The sequence below is a fragment of the Anabas testudineus genome, chromosome 6, assembly GCF_900324465.2.
Source record: "Anabas testudineus chromosome 6, fAnaTes1.2, whole genome shotgun sequence".
Classification (NCBI taxonomy): domain Eukaryota; kingdom Metazoa; phylum Chordata; class Actinopteri; order Anabantiformes; family Anabantidae; genus Anabas; species Anabas testudineus.
This window is the reverse complement of record NC_046615.1, coordinates 14,857,358-14,874,226: the sequence shown is the minus strand read 5'-3', so window position 1 is coordinate 14,874,226 and position 16,869 is coordinate 14,857,358. Positions and strand designations below refer to the sequence as shown.

The following is a 16,869-nucleotide window of genomic DNA, read 5'->3' as shown; positions in this document are numbered from 1 at the left end:
TAATGAAATATTTCCACATTTAACAGAGTAACATGGTTTGACTCAATGCATAAATATATTAACAATGCATTTTAGTCAGACTCTAAATCAGTTACATCAACATATCTAAAAAAAAAAATACATAACTCTACATGTATTTAAATGTTGTTATTGCTGCATTAATCCTCTGAAGAGGAGTCAAAAACAGAGGTAGTTTAAACCGTTAAAGATGAGTGGCTGTACTTTCAGTGAAGTCTTCACCTCAAAAACAAGAATAATGCTAAAATATATGCTTTACGGGGGTTTTACAGTGACTGTACAACAGATAAATAGACAGTGAATTAACATTATTGTGGATGCAGGGATCTAAAACAAGAAACAGATGCTGCCAGTGAGGTCAAGCTGATATTTTGTGCAAGTGCCTGTGCAAAAAAATTAAAAATGACGATGTCTGTCTTCTCAGGCTGCCAACTTAATCATGTTTAAAGCTAAAATACTGCGTATAGGTATAACTAATGTGTGTATCACTCTAAAGAGTACTCCATTCAGTGATGAGTATTTGAAGTGATATATAAGGAATATGAATTATAAAAGCCACTGAATATTAAGAAAAACTATAATAATAATAATTAAATAAGTGAATACATGGTTACATTGTTAAATAAACTGATGCAATATAACCTGCTCAGCACTATAGATAAAACATGCAACGACTGATGGAATAGCTCAGTTGCTTTGTTTTCCTCCCTCAAAATCACCTTAGAGTAACAATGCCATTGCAAGAAATGAATCTCATCAACTGAGATTTTATCAATTCATTCATATTTACACATGAGCACAGATATGAAAGCACAACATTAAAAAGAACTACATATCTCCTCTAAATATTTTAAGTGTGTGGTTGGTCAAATAAGATCCTTTCCCAATATTATGTTGAAGTCAGAGTTAGTAAAACATTTCCACAAATGCACAGAACAGGAACTTTTCTCTGAACACAGTGTGTGTTGATCCGGAAAAATACAGCTGCATGTTTCTATTTTGTAAAGACATACTTGTTTTTGGTTAAGGTTAAGAGATTCTAGTTTTTTTATGTTTTACAAAACACCTCAAATAAATCAAAACATTAAAACTAGTTAACGTGACAACTATATGTACAAGAATACGATAATAAATATACCATATATTAAATCAGTTAAATTGAGAAATGGCTCAAAATGTTTGGATAGAAAATCAGAAAACTGTTGTGTAAAGAATAAGTGGATGTGTTGTGAAAGATCATGTTGACTTTAACTTTAACTACGATGACTGGGAAATGACTGGATCCTTCTTCCACCCATCACTTGGATTCTACTGAACAATCCAATGCATAAAATAGAAAATACACTAAGTAAATGATCTTCAGACGGTCCATATTCCTCTCTATGTAAAGTCAGCAACAAACGGCCAATCGTCTGAAACAATCGAGCCTGTTTCTTCTTCAACTTATACTGAAATGTAACACTGTCAGATATACCTCCTCTGTCAGCTTCCCTCACAGTCTGATGTCTGTAAATAAGACAGACGCCTTTAACGCATCTTCACAACTGCATTCTGGGACACTGGGTTTAGTTCAGCATCCTCTGCACAGAGCTGTGAATTCTCCAAACATCTTCAGCACATGCTGAGGCTGCCTGCTGCTCTCAGATCAGTCAGGAGCCTGTGAGGCATCGCACTGTGTCTGCAGATCCAACGCACAAACACAGGCTCGCGATCACACAAATCCAGGCTTCATGGAGGATTTGAAACATTTGGGGCAGCCCTTTGTCCCGTTTGTCTGCAAACACCTGAAAGAGGGAAACAGCTCAGTGTCAACAAATGTAACCATCGGCCTGTAATTGTGTTAAAATTAGGAAATACACATATTGAAGGATGATTTTCCATAGATTAGACAAATTATTCAACTGCTTGTTGTATTTCTGAAACATAGAAGTCAAAATAAGAATAGGAGAAAATACGCCGTGCACCCACTTGAGATGGAAAATGTGAGAACAGGGTAACGCCTGCAGCTTTTGGTCTCTGTCCCCAATGGACTCTCCGCACATGCCGCAGTAGAGCTCCAGCTCCTCGACGCACTGCAGGAACTTGACCACCTGCTCTCTGAGCTCCTCCTGCTGCCCACGGGTTCGATAGATCCCCTCACTCAGGCAGTGAACCTTCAGCGTGCACAGCTTAGGACACACACAGGAAAAAGGTCTCTCAACATGATACATGCTGTGGTATCAGAAAATAAACCTAAGCTGCATGTCCTACAGGTTCTACTTGAAGGAAATCAAATACCTTGTTTCCCATTCCATCTGCTAATTCCTGTGCTCGCTGCAAAGAGTCAAGAGCCTGGAACAGTGAGGAAGAGGAAGAATTCACACAGAAATATTGTTCAACAGAACTGAAAAAACAGTTCTAGTTAATATTTAGCAAAGCTGTACAGAAAGATGCACATACACTATTAGCTTGATAGTATCCATTTTTCTTTTTATTCATATGTTGGATAAAAATTTCTAAACAAACTGGATATATGGGTGTTTACCTGTTAATATAATAATAGATACCTTGTCATATTCTTTCTGCACAAGCCAACACTTTGCTACTCCCAGGTAAACGTGTGCTTGTCCAAGACGGTTTCCAATCTCAGTCATGATGCCCAGTGCAGACTCGTAGCGGGGGAATGCTTTCTGAATGGAAGAACACAAATCACATAAAGACAACTAAAAGTAAACCTAAACAAATATGCACAAGTGGTGGCACCTTACATCAACGTCGAGCCTGCAGCGGTGTATGTCTGCGAAGTTTAGTAAGCACAAAGCCTGCAGGGGACGGTCACCATGCTGCAGAGCAATCTTCATAGATTCCTGTTGAAGCAGGAAATGGATGTTTTTTGTAAGAAGAACTCACCCCTGACAACAACAAACAACTGGAATGAAAATAGAAATTATTATAACTGTATTTCATCTCATTAGGACATAATTCTTTACAGTCATGAGTAACACGTTAACTGCAGTTATATTTTCCAATGAGCCACAATGATAAGTGATGAGGAATATGAGACATTTCACCTTCAGGGCCCCTCTTGTACATTCTGAATATGTGTAATATGTGTAAATTGTTTGGCTAAATGTGTTTGGTAAAAGTAATAAATCTGAAACACAGTGTGCTGTCATGTTACTATACTTTCACACTCTGAGGCAATGAAGTTGCCTTTCACCCTGGGGACATAATTAGAACAGAGTGAAGACTGAAGTCACCCTCTTCATTAACACTTTAAACCAGCGCCTATGTGAGCATATTTTTGTAGAGGTCTAAGGCCTCGTACATCAGAACAACTGCTTGCACCTGTCAGCAGCACAGCATCTACAGTATCTGCAGCTCTGACACCAGAACAGCTAAAGGCATCAGCCGGTTGGTGATGAAACCAAAACTGTGACATTCTCCATAGCTTATGTAAGCCTGTCTCCGAGAACAGCAATCATGTGCTGGATGATTATAAAACAATACCTCGCAGCACTCCATGGCGTCTGGCAGGCGCTCCAGCTTCCTGTAGGCTACAGACATGTGGTATTGGCTCATAGCTCGATACTTAAGGCTCCAACCTTTGCCGTAGTCATTGACAAGTTCGGCTGCTTTGCAGGGGAAGAAAAGGGCTTTCTCATAGTCCTGTTGGCAGACATGAATAATGAGTAAGACATCTGATGCTACATCTTATTTAAAAACTATTTGGTTTGTAATTCATTTCCTGCGTCAATTGAAATGTTGACTGTGAAAAAGAAGAAGAATCTGACCGGAGACTGTGAGTGTCTGTTGGCTGCTGTGTTCCCACATTACTAACAAGCATGTTATGTTTTTGTTTGATAAAACAACATTATATACAAATGCATTCTTAAAATGCCATTTTATCACAGTCCCATTGAAACCAATCCTCCCTGGGAAGCTGGGGATTACTCTTACAAATCTCTAATGTTGAGGGTACTACATAAGCCCTGTCAGCCAGCCGACTCACTGCTCCCTTGTTTTACAATGCCCAGTACTACGCGAGCTGACCACTGATGATGTCTGCTTGGATGCTCTGCAGTGTCATCATACTCTGCAAATACACTGGCAACATTTGCACTGATTGCACAATCAAGTCCCACGTGCAACCTAATGAATGTTTTACCCAAATAACCGTTGAGACGTCTGCAACCACGAAAGTATGTTATTTGTTTAGCAGGTGTTTAATCAGTCTCATCCAAAATGTCTCGCAATGAAACTGTGTTAATACTTAGCAGACACTGACATTAAGAATTTACAGTGCAATATGCATACACAGATAATCATAATTTCACTTTGGTGCAGGACAATCTAATCATTCATGAATAAAAGCAGCACAGTAAATACCTTAAGTTGCACATAGATGTTTCCCAGACTGCAGCACACTCTGCACTCCAGCATCTTGTCATCATTATTGTGAGCGTAGCGCAGGGCCTTCTCATAGCTCTCCAACGCTTTCTGGAAGACACTGAGGCCCAGGAAGGCGTTGCCCATGCTGAGACATACCTGTCCATTGAGCTGCAGGCTGACAGTGGTGCCCTGCATGTTTAAGCAGGTCTTACAGTAGGACACTGTTTTCTGGAAGTCACACAGCTTCTCATTGCTACGCGCCAAGTTCAGGTATCCCTCTGTCAGGTAGTCTGGATCCTCCATTTCTCTGGCTGTGTCGATTTGATCGAGGGCGTACTGCAGAATGAGAGTGGGTGTAAGGTGATGGAGAACTTGCAGACGAATCGAAAAAATCAGATGGATAGTTTTACATTTAAAATGAATAAAAGAAAGTGAATCTGATAGATCTATTAACAAAAATAAGGCCTCTACTTTATTAAAAGATGCTTTATTAATAATCTATCTCTCACCCTCGTTAAACTGAGGGTGAGAGAGAGTTGGCGCTGCTTGAGTAAAGATGATTATGTCAACAAGACACCCCACACTCATACTCAGGTTGCAGGGCACTTATTTACTCTGCATCGCATGGAAGCCACAAATTAACCCATGCTTCTCAAGACCACTGTAAATGAAACCAAGAAGGTAACATCTGACCTCTTCTTGTTCAATAATCACTTGAGCATTGTGGAAATGTTAAGATTGTCCAACAGCACAAACTACTGCTGTCCTGAGCAGATGCTGACATATAAAAATGATGACATGTTTAGTGGCATTCACTCATTAGGACTTGCACAGACTCTCACACAGGCTCACTCTGCTGCTGGTTGCATAACATAGAACATGATGATACAGTATGAAAAATTAAAGAAGTGTCGTGTTTAGAATCATGTAAACCAAGGGATCACAAAGCTATTTAAACAAAGTTTTGTTCCATTAATGAATAATGACTTACATTTATACAAGAAAGAAATATTGCTTAGCCACATGTATTATAACAAAATTAAAATAAATCCTACACTGTACTCGCAATATATTTCAGATTTTTTTAGTTTACTTTACTTAATTCTGTTAAAGCATTGTACATAGCATACCATTGTTTCAGATGCTTACCTTGAGCATATCTTTATATTTTCCCATCTCTGAGTGAGCTGTGATCAGGCACCCCAACACCCGAAACTTCCCTCCAGGATCTGAGGTCTTCTCCAACACTTTTGTCCACACATGCAGGGCTTTGTCTGTCTGATTGGACTGATACAACCTCAGGCCCTTCTCTATCTGCTGTTTGGTTTGGTCCTGGCCCATCTCTGGTGCAAGGCGCCTCATAAAATATTCATTCGTTTAGGCCATGCAATTTCAGTGAGGCAGCAAGAAAGTAGATCCTTGCCATGCACAGTACAAACCCAAAGAAGATCCCTTGAAGATGATCCACTGAGAGGTCAGTGCCAGAAGGCCTACCAGATCCTCACTCAGCTCCGGCTGTGCCGAGATGGAAAGGAAACTAGATCCACACAAGTAAAACAGCGACACACCAAAACCATTATCACCAATCTTTTTGCAGAGAGCTGGTGCATCAGAAAATATCTTCCCCTCTCACTATCGAGTGTTCAAAAATTGTCCCTCAGATTCCCATTTGAAAAACGCCAAAGAAACACGTTTCCCGGTGGAGTGCTAGCAGTGATATCCCAGAATATCTACTCCCTCCACACCCCAGCAAAAGGAATTCTCAGCACCCCTGTGTCCGACCCCCTCCGCCTTCCTTCTACTGCTGGTGCTACAGCAGATGGCCTTGTCACTCTAGGCCATGTGTCCCTTCAGGAATTCTGTCCTGCCCTCAGCAAGCAGTCCCAAGGTCACTGCAGCTCCTCGCGATCTACCTTCACACTAAACTTTGCTCTGTGGCCAAAGGCTGGACTTTTGACTTCAGAACCTTTGGAAGCTTTAAAAACACAGATCCACAGATCTCTCCTCTGGCCTTCATATATGAGTATGGGAACTGTGATCTGGGGGCTCTAAACAGCTCAATTTGTCAACATTAGGAGACTGTGTGTCTGAGTGTGCTCATTGAGGCTGTTGGCTCCTATTGGGAGTTCTTATAGAGGCACATATGTTCCCCCAGAAACCCCCACCCTTCATCTTGGCGTCAGCAACTCATGCTTAGAATAGTTCACAAAGTCTGACATGTTACTGGGCTTGGGTTTCAGCTGCACAGCCTCCTGCAACACATCAATGGGATCAAAGTTGTTACTTGTCTGTAGTACTGTAGTGGCTTTCTCTCCTTCAACTCCCACCCACCCCCCCACCAAGGACACAATGAGGCACCTTTACTACCTCTCCATTCACAAGATGGATTTCCAATCCAAAGATAAATATGGTGAGAGCTTATGTCTTTGTTGAGACCAAACCTTTGATAGCTACACAGTGACAAAGTGTACCATTTCTAAATGTATCTAACTAAAACAATCAAAGATCCTAAATCCCTGGTAATAAACATAGTATTAATAGTAAGAGACAGTTAATGCATGAAGGCTAAAGGGCCATAAACATCAAAACACACTGAGAGCCTGTAGCTACAGCAATATATTTGATATGTATGTATGTCAGCTTAACTTGAACATGTAGACTGTACATCAAAAAATAAAACAGTGAAAAATTGCTAGAAAACACCCTGTGTTGTCATATTTATGCACATTTACTTAAAAGTTGACATCTGAGATAATCAGCCTATAGCATCAACATACACTTGTTCACTTAACATCTACTGAAGAATGTTTATGTTCAGTTATGGTTTTACACCAAAGTTGTTCATGCATGTCAATAAACAAGCAGTGCACAGGAAAAAAATGTTGATTAGTTCATCACTGATTACAGCATCACCACAAATTGTATGACTTCTCAGTTACAGGATCCACATGAGACACTTTGTAATATAAGCAACTGACACACACTTCTGAATCGTTTCTAATGCTGGGGTAGTGGAGTCAGAATGGAATGAGTCACAGAGAAAACAGCTGAGTAAATACATTTAGAGCAGGACTCCACTCAAGATGTCTGGACAGTGAAGTCATTTTAAGTTATCCAACAGTGATCCCTGATCGTCTATGAGTGGACCACATTCTGAAAATCCAGCTCAGGCCAAAACAAACTGCCAGTTTGTGAGAAGGATTTTTATACCTCTGATAACAGAGACAACAGATGTAGCTGGGTTAAATTTTAATGTGTTCGCATCACCTTTTTTACATTTGTCCCTGAAGACGTATATGCAACCATTACAGCTGGCCACCTTCCACAGTGAGGGAACACAGCTCCACACCTCAGGGAAGCGCAGGCGGGTGAAACTTTCAAGCAAAGGGTTGTAGCACACCAGAGAGTCTCCTTCTGCTACAATGAAGATTACGTCCATGTGGACAGCGGCGTGCATGCAGCCTGCAAATGGCAGCATGTATGGTTTGATCTGGCACTTTTGAGAGGAGGTGTCAAAACACTGAATGAGACGGGATGGTTTAGTGAAAAAGTCCATGTCACTCTCCTCCCCTCCGAGCATGTAGATGGTCCCTCCCAGGTTAACACCAGCAGCCCCTGACACCGCAGTGTCCAGCTGGCTGGTCTCTGTCCACATGTTGTCCTTCACTGTGTAGTAGATGACAGCATTAGAGAGTGTGTCCTGCAACGTCTTACCTCCTAGTGAGTAGATAGCGTCCTCACTGGGGACGGAGACCATAGTGTGGTGGAGGCGGTCTCGAGGCAGTGGGGCACAGCGCTCCCAGTCCATGGTGTGCATGTTGCACTTCCACATGCGGCGTGGGATGGAGCCACCTACGACGTACAGGTCAGCTCCATGTTTACAGGCTGCAGTGATCTGATGGCATAAACTGTTCTGGCCGCTTACACTGATGGCATCGTCCTCGTCACAGTGAAGTGACACAGCTAGGGAGTGCGTCCTTGTCTCCTCTTTACCGATCAGGTAAATGTGAACATTCTCACCAATTTCCTGTAGAGATAAAAGATATCAGATATCACATATATAATCAATTAATAAACAAATACAAATAATAACAACAACCATGAATAAGAGCAGTTTCTTCAAAACCATTCTTCAGCTGTAGAGATAGCTACCTTTAGATTTTCTTGAAGGATACAAGAAAACTCCTCTCTCTCCACCTTGTTGTGGTTTATCCAAGACTCGATTGCCACTGTTGGATTCTGGGAGCTTGGAACACCATCTACACACAAACACAAAGCATTTGAATCAAATTTTAAATCAAGTTTATAAAATGTGTTCTCACAATGACAATATTTTTGCAAATTTAAATTTAATTTTTTATCTTTATTATTACCCTTTGCAACCTTGCAAAGAGCCCCTCCTTCTATTTGGTAAAGTATGAAAATAGATTTGTTGAAACAAAACTTGAAACCCCATGTAGTGTATATGTTTTCAATCACTCTACACAGTGATCTACATTACCAGATCATAACATAAACTTAAAAAGCACACAGTGAACACAATATTCATCATGAAGGATTCCATGTAGTTAACTAGCTTCAAGACTGTTTCAGTTCTTTTTATATAGCACACCAAACGAAAGTAAACTAAATGATTTTTGTAAAGTTAGAATAAATAAATCATGTAAAAAAAGGATGTCTATGCTTACGAAGGAGAGTAACAGTTAAGTACAGGTAAATGGGCCCAAATTGTTGTCTAGTATCTGGTAGAAAAACAGCAAAGCTTAACACCTTTGATAATGTCCAAGAGTAGGCAGAGAGGCAAATTGAGAAATTCCTCCGTCTGATGCAGCTGGGCCAAGTGAATTTTAGCACAGTGTTTGGCAGCGGTATACAACTCCTGGTCACTATGTCTGTCTGCAAGCCACATCACCTGGACAAAAAAGAAGTAGATATAAAACTGATCCTTCACAACAATTGCTGAATAGCCTAAACTTCTAAATCTGAGGAAACTCTAAATTACCTGCAGGCAATTTTTGACCTCCACTGTCCGTGAGAGAAAGCGGGAGCACTCCTCAAACAGAGCAGTCAGCTGGTACATGTCTGCCATCTCATAGGTGTCCTGTAGTTCCTCAACCCTGAGTTTAATTGTGCCATGGTAGATGTAGTCAATCAGCAGCTGAAAGACAGTGGCGCTGACATCCTTCAGTTCAATACTACGGTTGTGTGACTCTTTGAGGTTGGAGGTGAACATGGAACGGAAGAAACTGCTCTGTGCTGAGAGCACAAGCCGATGCAGGTGAAACTCTTTGCTGTCCACAGTGATGGTGACATCAGCAAACAGGCCATCCTCCAGGCAAAGGTCCATGATGCTCTTCACCACCCGGCTTGAGTGGGAGCGATCAGTGAATGTGTACCCCAAGAAGTAGTTCTCCTCTCCCACAGAGCCCCCGACACTGAGGCCCCCCTCCTCACTGGACTCCATCTTTGCTTCTCACCTGAAAGTCCCCAAACAGCATAGCAGCTATTTATACCGACTATATATGTTTATAAATTGTACGCCAGTTTATAAGATTAAAATCTAAAACAATAGTCCTGCACACAATTTTAAACTTGGGAGCAGATTGTTGGCATTTCTGTACTGCAAATCTTCTAATCATTAGCTGAGAGGTACTATACACAAAACACAGAAGCAGCTGCTTAAAGACTTAAAGATTATACAGCCAATAAATGAACCGATTCTTTTCCTGTTGTCTGTTTTAATGTATGTTCTGCTGATGCCACACAAGGATAGTGTAGTTAAGTGGGACCTTTTCAAGTTTTGTAATGTACTTGTTAGCCTTTATTTGAATTATAATATAAGAAACAGAAGATAATATTTAATACAGTTTAATACATCTAAAAAATGTTACAATTACTGACTAATGACTAATGACTGTCTATGCTACGCTAACTGCTATGTTATGTTTACGGTTATGATTAGTTAGCTAGCTAAGATTAGCATCTTATGGATGCAGACTAACGTCACCTCGTGTGAAAGGTCAGTTTTAAAACTGTGGAGGTAAAGTTTTTAGAAAAGTGTAGCGTAAAAATAGTTGTAACGCTATGAAAACGATTAGTAAACAATTGCGTTTACCTTTATTTCCACTATTTTATCATTCGGGAGCAGCTGAGCTCGTTACCGGAAGTAAATAAACTTCTTCTTCTTCTATTGAAGTCCGACGTATTTACGACGTACGGCTGTGCACACAGCCGCCACCTACTGTACGGGGGGAGGTATAATCCAGGCTTTATGTATGTTATGTATGTTATGTATGTTATGTATGTTATGGATAGGACAAGAAAAACTATGTACTTTATTCTACCTCAGGATGTTTAAGTAAAGTAAGCACAGCCTTGTAACGTTCCCAATTCTTTTCACCGTTCCCCAAATGTCCCTGTAAACAAGTAAACATTGTTTGCCTGTGGTTGGTATACATTGCTTTCACTGCCACAGGATGGTGGAGCTGTGTTACTACAGGAAAAGTTGCTTTGCTACTTTGTGTTTTCATTGTTTTGTTTTGTTTTTTACAAGCATTTGAATATATAGTACATTACAAATGAACAATAAATATATTACTGAATAGAAATTTTATAGTGTTTGTGTAAAGAAACGGAACAAAATCTACTCTCTTCATTAGGGAAAGATTTAGCCAAACTCTTTTCTTTCTTAGACTTACAGATATTTGTGTCCTGCTATCGCAAAGGTTTGCAGTATTCAGAAGTACTTCTGTCAGCTCTGTATCACAGCCAACTGGCCTTTGGTCCCTTTTTCCAAGGTGGAAAAATGCATGGTATTCAGTCTGACTTGTCTCTGCCTTGATTCACAAAAGTGGGCGAGGGAAAGTGGAGGTAAAAAGGATGCGTATTATCTGTCAGTGATAATCAACAGAAGAATAATGAAAATCGTGAAAATACAACTTTGTCTCCAATTCTTTTTGTGGCTCTGGTTCAATCAAGTGCTGCAGGGTAAGTAGAGACAGCAGATCTTCTAATCTCTAACAGAGCTGTGATGAGGACGTGCTACTGAGCGCTGATAAATTGTGCTGCATGCATTGTGCAATATGCATAAAAATAGCTAAATGTATGTTTAGACAGTTTATCAGTGGCTATTTTTACTTACGTCACATTTGAACTTGGGTATTTTTTACTTTAGATGTGGCTGCAGGCATGAGTCCAACATCTGGCTCAACTGGCTCATCAGTCTCTCATGCAAACCTGATGTTTGAGGTACTTTGCTTTTAAGAGATAACAGCTAAATTAAATTTTTTGCTCTTCTTTACTCTAGCAATTGACTTTTCTATTCCTTTTCCTGGATACAGTTATTGCTGGGAGGGGTGGAAATCAACCAGGACAACAACGTCCTCCTGCTTGATCAGGAGATAGCGTCAATGAAGCTGGGACAGGCGTTCTTTTCTCAGATCAATGACAACATTCCCAAAAGTCAGAGATCTATGGAGCAAATGGTGACAACTCTAGAGGATCAGAGGAGACCACTAACTCAGACACAGTTTGAGACGCTCGTCTTGAGCATGGTGTATTCAGCCCACCAGGCCTGGCGTCAGGAGAAAAGGGAGGACCAGGAAGCATGGGGTGGAGTGCTCCTCCAGCTGGTGAATGTTACTGTCCACGACTTACGTGGAAGTCCTCTCTTCAGTTCTACTTAATACAAAGATTGTATGTGTGATACAGGAGGATGCAAGAGATCACTCTTTAAAGCATGAACATTTTTATTATTAAACTGTAAAAGAATATCTGTGAGAATATATAAAAGTCCTAGTTTTAAACTGGCTGTTAACATATCTGAAACATTTTCAAACATTCAAATGATCCCTGAAGTTAGAGACACAACAACAAACAGTACACAAAGAAATATATACATGGATTTTCAGGACCCTCACTATTTTACAGTTCACTTCTTTCTCATCTGCGCTTGCTTTTGTTTCGTACAACCAGTCTTGGTCTTGGTTTTGGTTTCGGATTCTTCTAGAGAAGTCAGTTTCTTCTTGAGCTTGGCGTCCATAGCAGGACCTCTCCTGTCATTGCTGGAGCGCTGCTGCGTCCTCCTCTGTCGTCTTAAACTGTCTGCTGAGGTCGATGTTGCCTCTTGTAGTTTGTTAAGATCACTGATCATTGAGTTATCCCTGTCCCAGACTAAAACAGATACACCTACGAGTGAACATGACGCAGATTTAGTGAGACAACTTCTTCATTTAGACAACACATCTATCGATAAAGTTTTTTTAAGAACTCACCCATGCCAGATCCAATCACATCACCCATTGGATTGAATTTGTTAATCTGTAAATGCAGAATTCCACATGGTAATAACAACACTTCTAATGGTTTTCCTTATTTTTCTGGGTGTTTTGAAAAAAAAAAAAACTTACAGATTTGATTCCTGGGACAGCGGGATCGTACAGCTGACACACAAGCTCGGCTGTGTTGGCATCAAATATGTCGATGGTCCTCTGATCACCGGAGCAAACACGGTCATCAGGGTAGCGGCCAGCCACAATAAGGTCATACACAGGATGCCATGTAGCCTAAAGAGCAGTGATAAATGTACCCTTATCAGAATTAGTATCCTTACACACTCACCGAGCACATACTAATGACAGGATACTTCTTATCCCTGACATGTCTCTACAAATATCATCAGAATATTAATATTATTACTCCGACAGATTCTCATACACATCTGCATACTGATAGTACAGCTGCATATGTATCTGTTTGTTCCCCTCAGGCCATGTCTGAATTACAAACAGTCTCTACAAACTTTTTAATTTAGACCTAATGTACATTAGTTGAAAGGTGTTTCAGTCATAACATCCTCCTAACATTCCTCCACAAATGTTGTGCCAGACTAAAGCATGTGTTGCCGTGTCAAATATCTCTGTACTTGCCTGTGAAGATATTCTGTACTCAAATGATTATATATAAAAAAAAAATAAAATAAATTACAGTCCATTTTTATGCCTCACTGCGGTCAGCAACAACACAGTCTATATAAAAATATCCACAGTGCAACAAAGACGATTAAAGCTTTAAACTGCAGACAAAAGTAATGATTCATTATATTTAAATTTACTTTGTTTCTACTATCTGTTACTGTCTTCATTGTACGTATGTGTATGATGTTTGTCTCCATGCTAAATATGTGCATATAAACTCTATTAGTTATGTAGTTATGATCCTTCAGGAGACACATTTACAGATTTACACAGGTTAAAGGGAGAAGACGCAAACCTTGATAGGTGTGAGATGTTGAAATTGTCTGTGTGGATGCTGGATGATATGTTGAGGCTTCGACCAATCAGAGGAAGAGTAGACACGGATCTGGTCATACTGGTCTGTGGTGAGCAACTTGGAGCAGTCCGACGGGTTGAAATAGGCTGTGATTGGACGACAGTAAAGATCAAATCAACTACAATGCAAATAAACTAATCAACAGTGTTAACCAAACATTTCTCAAGTTAAGTATGGTAAACCAACCATGACGCCAATTTATAACTGTATTTATAATCTATATTTATGTTAAATTTCCCTTCAAAGTTCCTGGAAACCCTAAACCATGGGACACTATACTTTATATTCCTTTACTTTTAGACTGAACTGGTTTAACTGAGTGTGGTCTACAAAATGAATAAAAGAGTAAAAATGATCCTTTTCCTTTATATAATGTGCTCTTTATTGCACATGTTTTATTTACTGTAAGTTACCTGAGTTAACAGCTTTCTCGTGAGGTATGTCATGGAGGAAGCTCCTCTTGTCTTTCATGTTTCTCATGTCCCACAGCTTCACCGTGTGGTCAACTGAGGCTGTTGCCAGAAGCCAGTCGCAGCGAGAGTTGAACTCTGCATGGGTCACTTTGGCTTTGTGCAACTTCTCACTGAAAATCTACAACGTTGGATATGAGATAAAAAAAAAAACAAACAAAAACAAACATTATTTGTATGGTTATCATAACGTTGTGGTTTGCAATCAACATTTACAATAAATAAAGGTACATATATACAATGTATATAGTATGATGTATGCTTTGCTATCTCCTTAAAAAACATGACACGTCTTTCTGTAGAAAACCCACCTTTTGTCCATCTAAACCTAGGAGTGAGAGCTGCCCCATATTGTCTCCTGTCACAAGCATCTGTCGGCTCACAGACACGTCGACACAGCAGTACCAATTACTGTGCAAGATGAGAAAGGATAAAGTGAATTTAGGGGAATATAAATTGAAAAGACACATGAATGAAGCATAAAATTAACACGACAGCTACAGCATGCCTTTGCTGAGCATCAGCCTCCTTTGCAGTTTTCTCACCAAATATTGTGGTGATCATGGCCACAGTCTTGGGTTCTGGACAGTGTGGTGGCTGTGTGGCCCTCAAAGCTCTGCATGGTCAGTGTGCCCTCCCCAGAGGCCACATAGACTTTGGAAAGGTCCATTGGACAAAATTTCATCCCTCCAATAAAATCTCCTGCTCCATTCTGTGCACACAAACACAAAAGCAGGCCTATCACCGGGCTGCAATAAGCACTACACCTCCACAGTTAAACCAAAGTGGGCCACCTGGTAAGAAGACTGATGCTAAGACTGTCCAGGCGTGAAGCCTATAACCCATTTAAACTAGCTTACAGAGAAAGAGGGCACTTAGTCTTACTTTAGTGTGTCTGTGTTGGCAAACACTGTTAGAGTTGTCCCACTGAAATCTTGAAGTGCTGTCGTACCCCCCATAGACGAGGTGAACAACTGAGTGGGATTTAACTGGTTAAACTTCATGTCTGTAACTGAGTCTCCAGCACCCATCTGAGCAGAGAACCAATGAAAGTGTGAAGTCACTAGAATCTAAATTGCACAGTTAACTACAGCCTCAAAATATAATTGTACTTGGCCTCAAAGTTAAAACAGAGAAACTGCAGTCACCTGGAACTCACCCCTTGTATAAATGTTTTCTTCTCAGTCACTTTACAGTCCCACAGATAAATGTCTCCCCCTTTGGACCCCACAGCCAGAGTGGTGGGATGAGTGGGATGCCACTCCATACAGGTGATTCTGCGGTCGAATGGGCTGGTAGCATCACGAAATGTGAAGTGTGACAACAGAGAACGAACAAAAGGCTCCTGGAGACACTAAAAGAGACATTGGTGTAAAATGTAGTGCTGTAGAACTGGCATGTAATGCAATGTCAGCAGCCACTTTGTTAGATACACATACAAACTCCAGTGTAAACTGTTGTGCTATAAAATCTATGGTGTTCTGTTTAATGTGATACTGAGGTGTTAATTTGAGAAGTTGTACATGATGCTGATACAAAGACGATGCTGGAGAAATAATAAAAACACATTTCAGTGATACAGTCCTGTTCCTCACCACTATTAGCTGTGAAGTGCATGTTGTGTATTTCCACGTTTACATGTGCTTTAAATAAAACTATGGCATCATATATTATATTATACATCTGCATGTACATTATGTTAGTATCAGCAGTCTTACCTGTCTCATCTTTGTGTGAAGACTTTGCCCCAGAGTGCTCTTGTAAATGTAGTGGAGGATGCTCCCATGTCCTCCTCTCTTGTGGACTCCTGCAGACTTGACAGGAGGCCCTGTAAGACAAACAAACCAGTCCATCAAGCAGCTGCTGTGTGAAGAGTGAAGAGCTTTGCTGAAGTTAACCCTAACCCCTAACCCCTGACCCCTGTGACGGCTGCACACCTGGTTTGGATGTTTCTCCATTCTTCTTGTCTCGCAGTTTCTTGGAGAGAGTCGAGCCACAGCTCTCCGCGGGTCTTTTCTCAACTTTACCTTTTGACTTAGATGCATCTGACTTCGAAGACCTGCTCTTCATTTCGCGTCCTGAAACAACGACGACTCTTTTTGAACAATACAGCACAGAGCATTTCAGCCGACACTTAGTCACAGCTCTCGCCTCTTTAAGGTTGAATCTCCCCTCTTACCTGTGATGTTTGGTGCAGTTCAGGAGCAGGTAACCAGGGTTTTCATAAAACAGGGGGTCTCCTTGCTGCTGCTGTCGATTACGAAACACGTTTCCCCGCGTTGATTTGGTGGCTGTTGCACACGTGAGACTGTGTTTTGTAACTAGTGTGTGCTGCAGCTTGTAGCCGGAAGCTGTCAGCGGAACTCTGATCGGACGCCATGTTTGGTGTTAAAGTAGAACTACAAAGTGACGTCAACGGGTCATAGTTCAGTTGGTTGGCTTTATGAAAACCAAATGTGTGGAGAACCACCAAAACAAAGAATGTATCAATTCACAAAAACAGACAGAAATTCATTACAGATTTATGATTCTCTTCTTTTTCTCCCGTTAATCATTTCATGACCTTTATTCCTTTATTTATTTTCAACCCTTCAGAAGTTAAACTGCTCTTATTATAATTAGAACTTGCTCCACCATGTTATGATTCTTTATATGCTGTTGTGTAAGCTGCTGTTAAACT

The 16,869-nt window shown here is 40.6% G+C and overlaps 4 protein-coding genes across 6 annotated transcripts; 1 reads left to right on the top strand and 3 right to left on the bottom strand.

The window, feature by feature from the left end:
• Positions 1-19: 19 nt before the first annotated feature.
• rapsn (receptor-associated protein of the synapse, 43kD) lies at positions 20-6,693 on the bottom strand. Its single transcript, XM_026364646.1, has 8 exons — positions 5,539-6,693; positions 4,387-4,725; positions 3,508-3,666; positions 2,766-2,864; positions 2,565-2,687; positions 2,296-2,349; positions 1,987-2,186; positions 20-1,802 (listed from the first exon to the last, which is right to left on the bottom strand). The coding sequence occupies exons 1-8, from the start codon at positions 5,749-5,751 to the stop codon at positions 1,730-1,732; spliced, it is 1,260 nt and encodes a 419-aa protein (XP_026220431.1). The 5' UTR covers positions 5,752-6,693; the 3' UTR covers positions 20-1,729.
• Positions 6,694-6,745: 52 nt separating this feature from the next.
• On the bottom strand, positions 6,746-10,585 carry kbtbd4 (kelch repeat and BTB (POZ) domain containing 4). Its single transcript, XM_026366400.1, has 5 exons — positions 10,505-10,585; positions 9,392-9,866; positions 9,160-9,301; positions 8,542-8,648; positions 6,746-8,416 (listed from the first exon to the last, which is right to left on the bottom strand). The coding sequence occupies exons 2-5, from the start codon at positions 9,851-9,853 to the stop codon at positions 7,556-7,558; spliced, it is 1,572 nt and encodes a 523-aa protein (XP_026222185.1). The 5' UTR covers positions 9,854-9,866; positions 10,505-10,585; the 3' UTR covers positions 6,746-7,555.
• Positions 10,586-11,267: 682 nt separating this feature from the next.
• LOC113166328 (protein FAM180A) lies at positions 11,268-12,126 on the top strand. Its single transcript, XM_026366404.2, has 3 exons — positions 11,268-11,376; positions 11,564-11,637; positions 11,730-12,126. Exons 1-3 carry the CDS (start codon positions 11,307-11,309, stop codon positions 12,072-12,074), a joined length of 489 nt encoding a protein of 162 aa, XP_026222189.1. The 5' UTR covers positions 11,268-11,306; the 3' UTR covers positions 12,075-12,126.
• Positions 12,120-16,515, bottom strand: ddb2 (damage-specific DNA binding protein 2). 3 transcript variants are annotated; one of them, XM_026366402.1, is made up of 11 exons: positions 16,369-16,515; positions 16,127-16,284; positions 15,908-16,017; positions 15,349-15,543; positions 14,735-14,901; positions 14,501-14,600; positions 14,133-14,310; positions 13,660-13,805; positions 12,798-12,953; positions 12,663-12,708; positions 12,120-12,576 (listed from the first exon to the last, which is right to left on the bottom strand). In XM_026366402.1, exons 2-11 carry the CDS (start codon positions 16,257-16,259, stop codon positions 12,320-12,322), a joined length of 1,488 nt encoding a protein of 495 aa, XP_026222187.1. In that variant the 5' UTR covers positions 16,260-16,284; positions 16,369-16,515; the 3' UTR covers positions 12,120-12,319. The 3 variants fall into 3 exon arrangements, with proteins under 3 accessions (XP_026222187.1, XP_026222188.1, XP_026222186.1); XM_026366403.1 differs by lacking the exon at positions 14,735-14,901 and adding an exon at positions 15,075-15,220 and having other exon boundaries at positions 16,127-16,267; XM_026366401.1 differs by having other exon boundaries at positions 16,127-16,267.
• Positions 16,516-16,869: the final 354 nt, after the last annotated feature.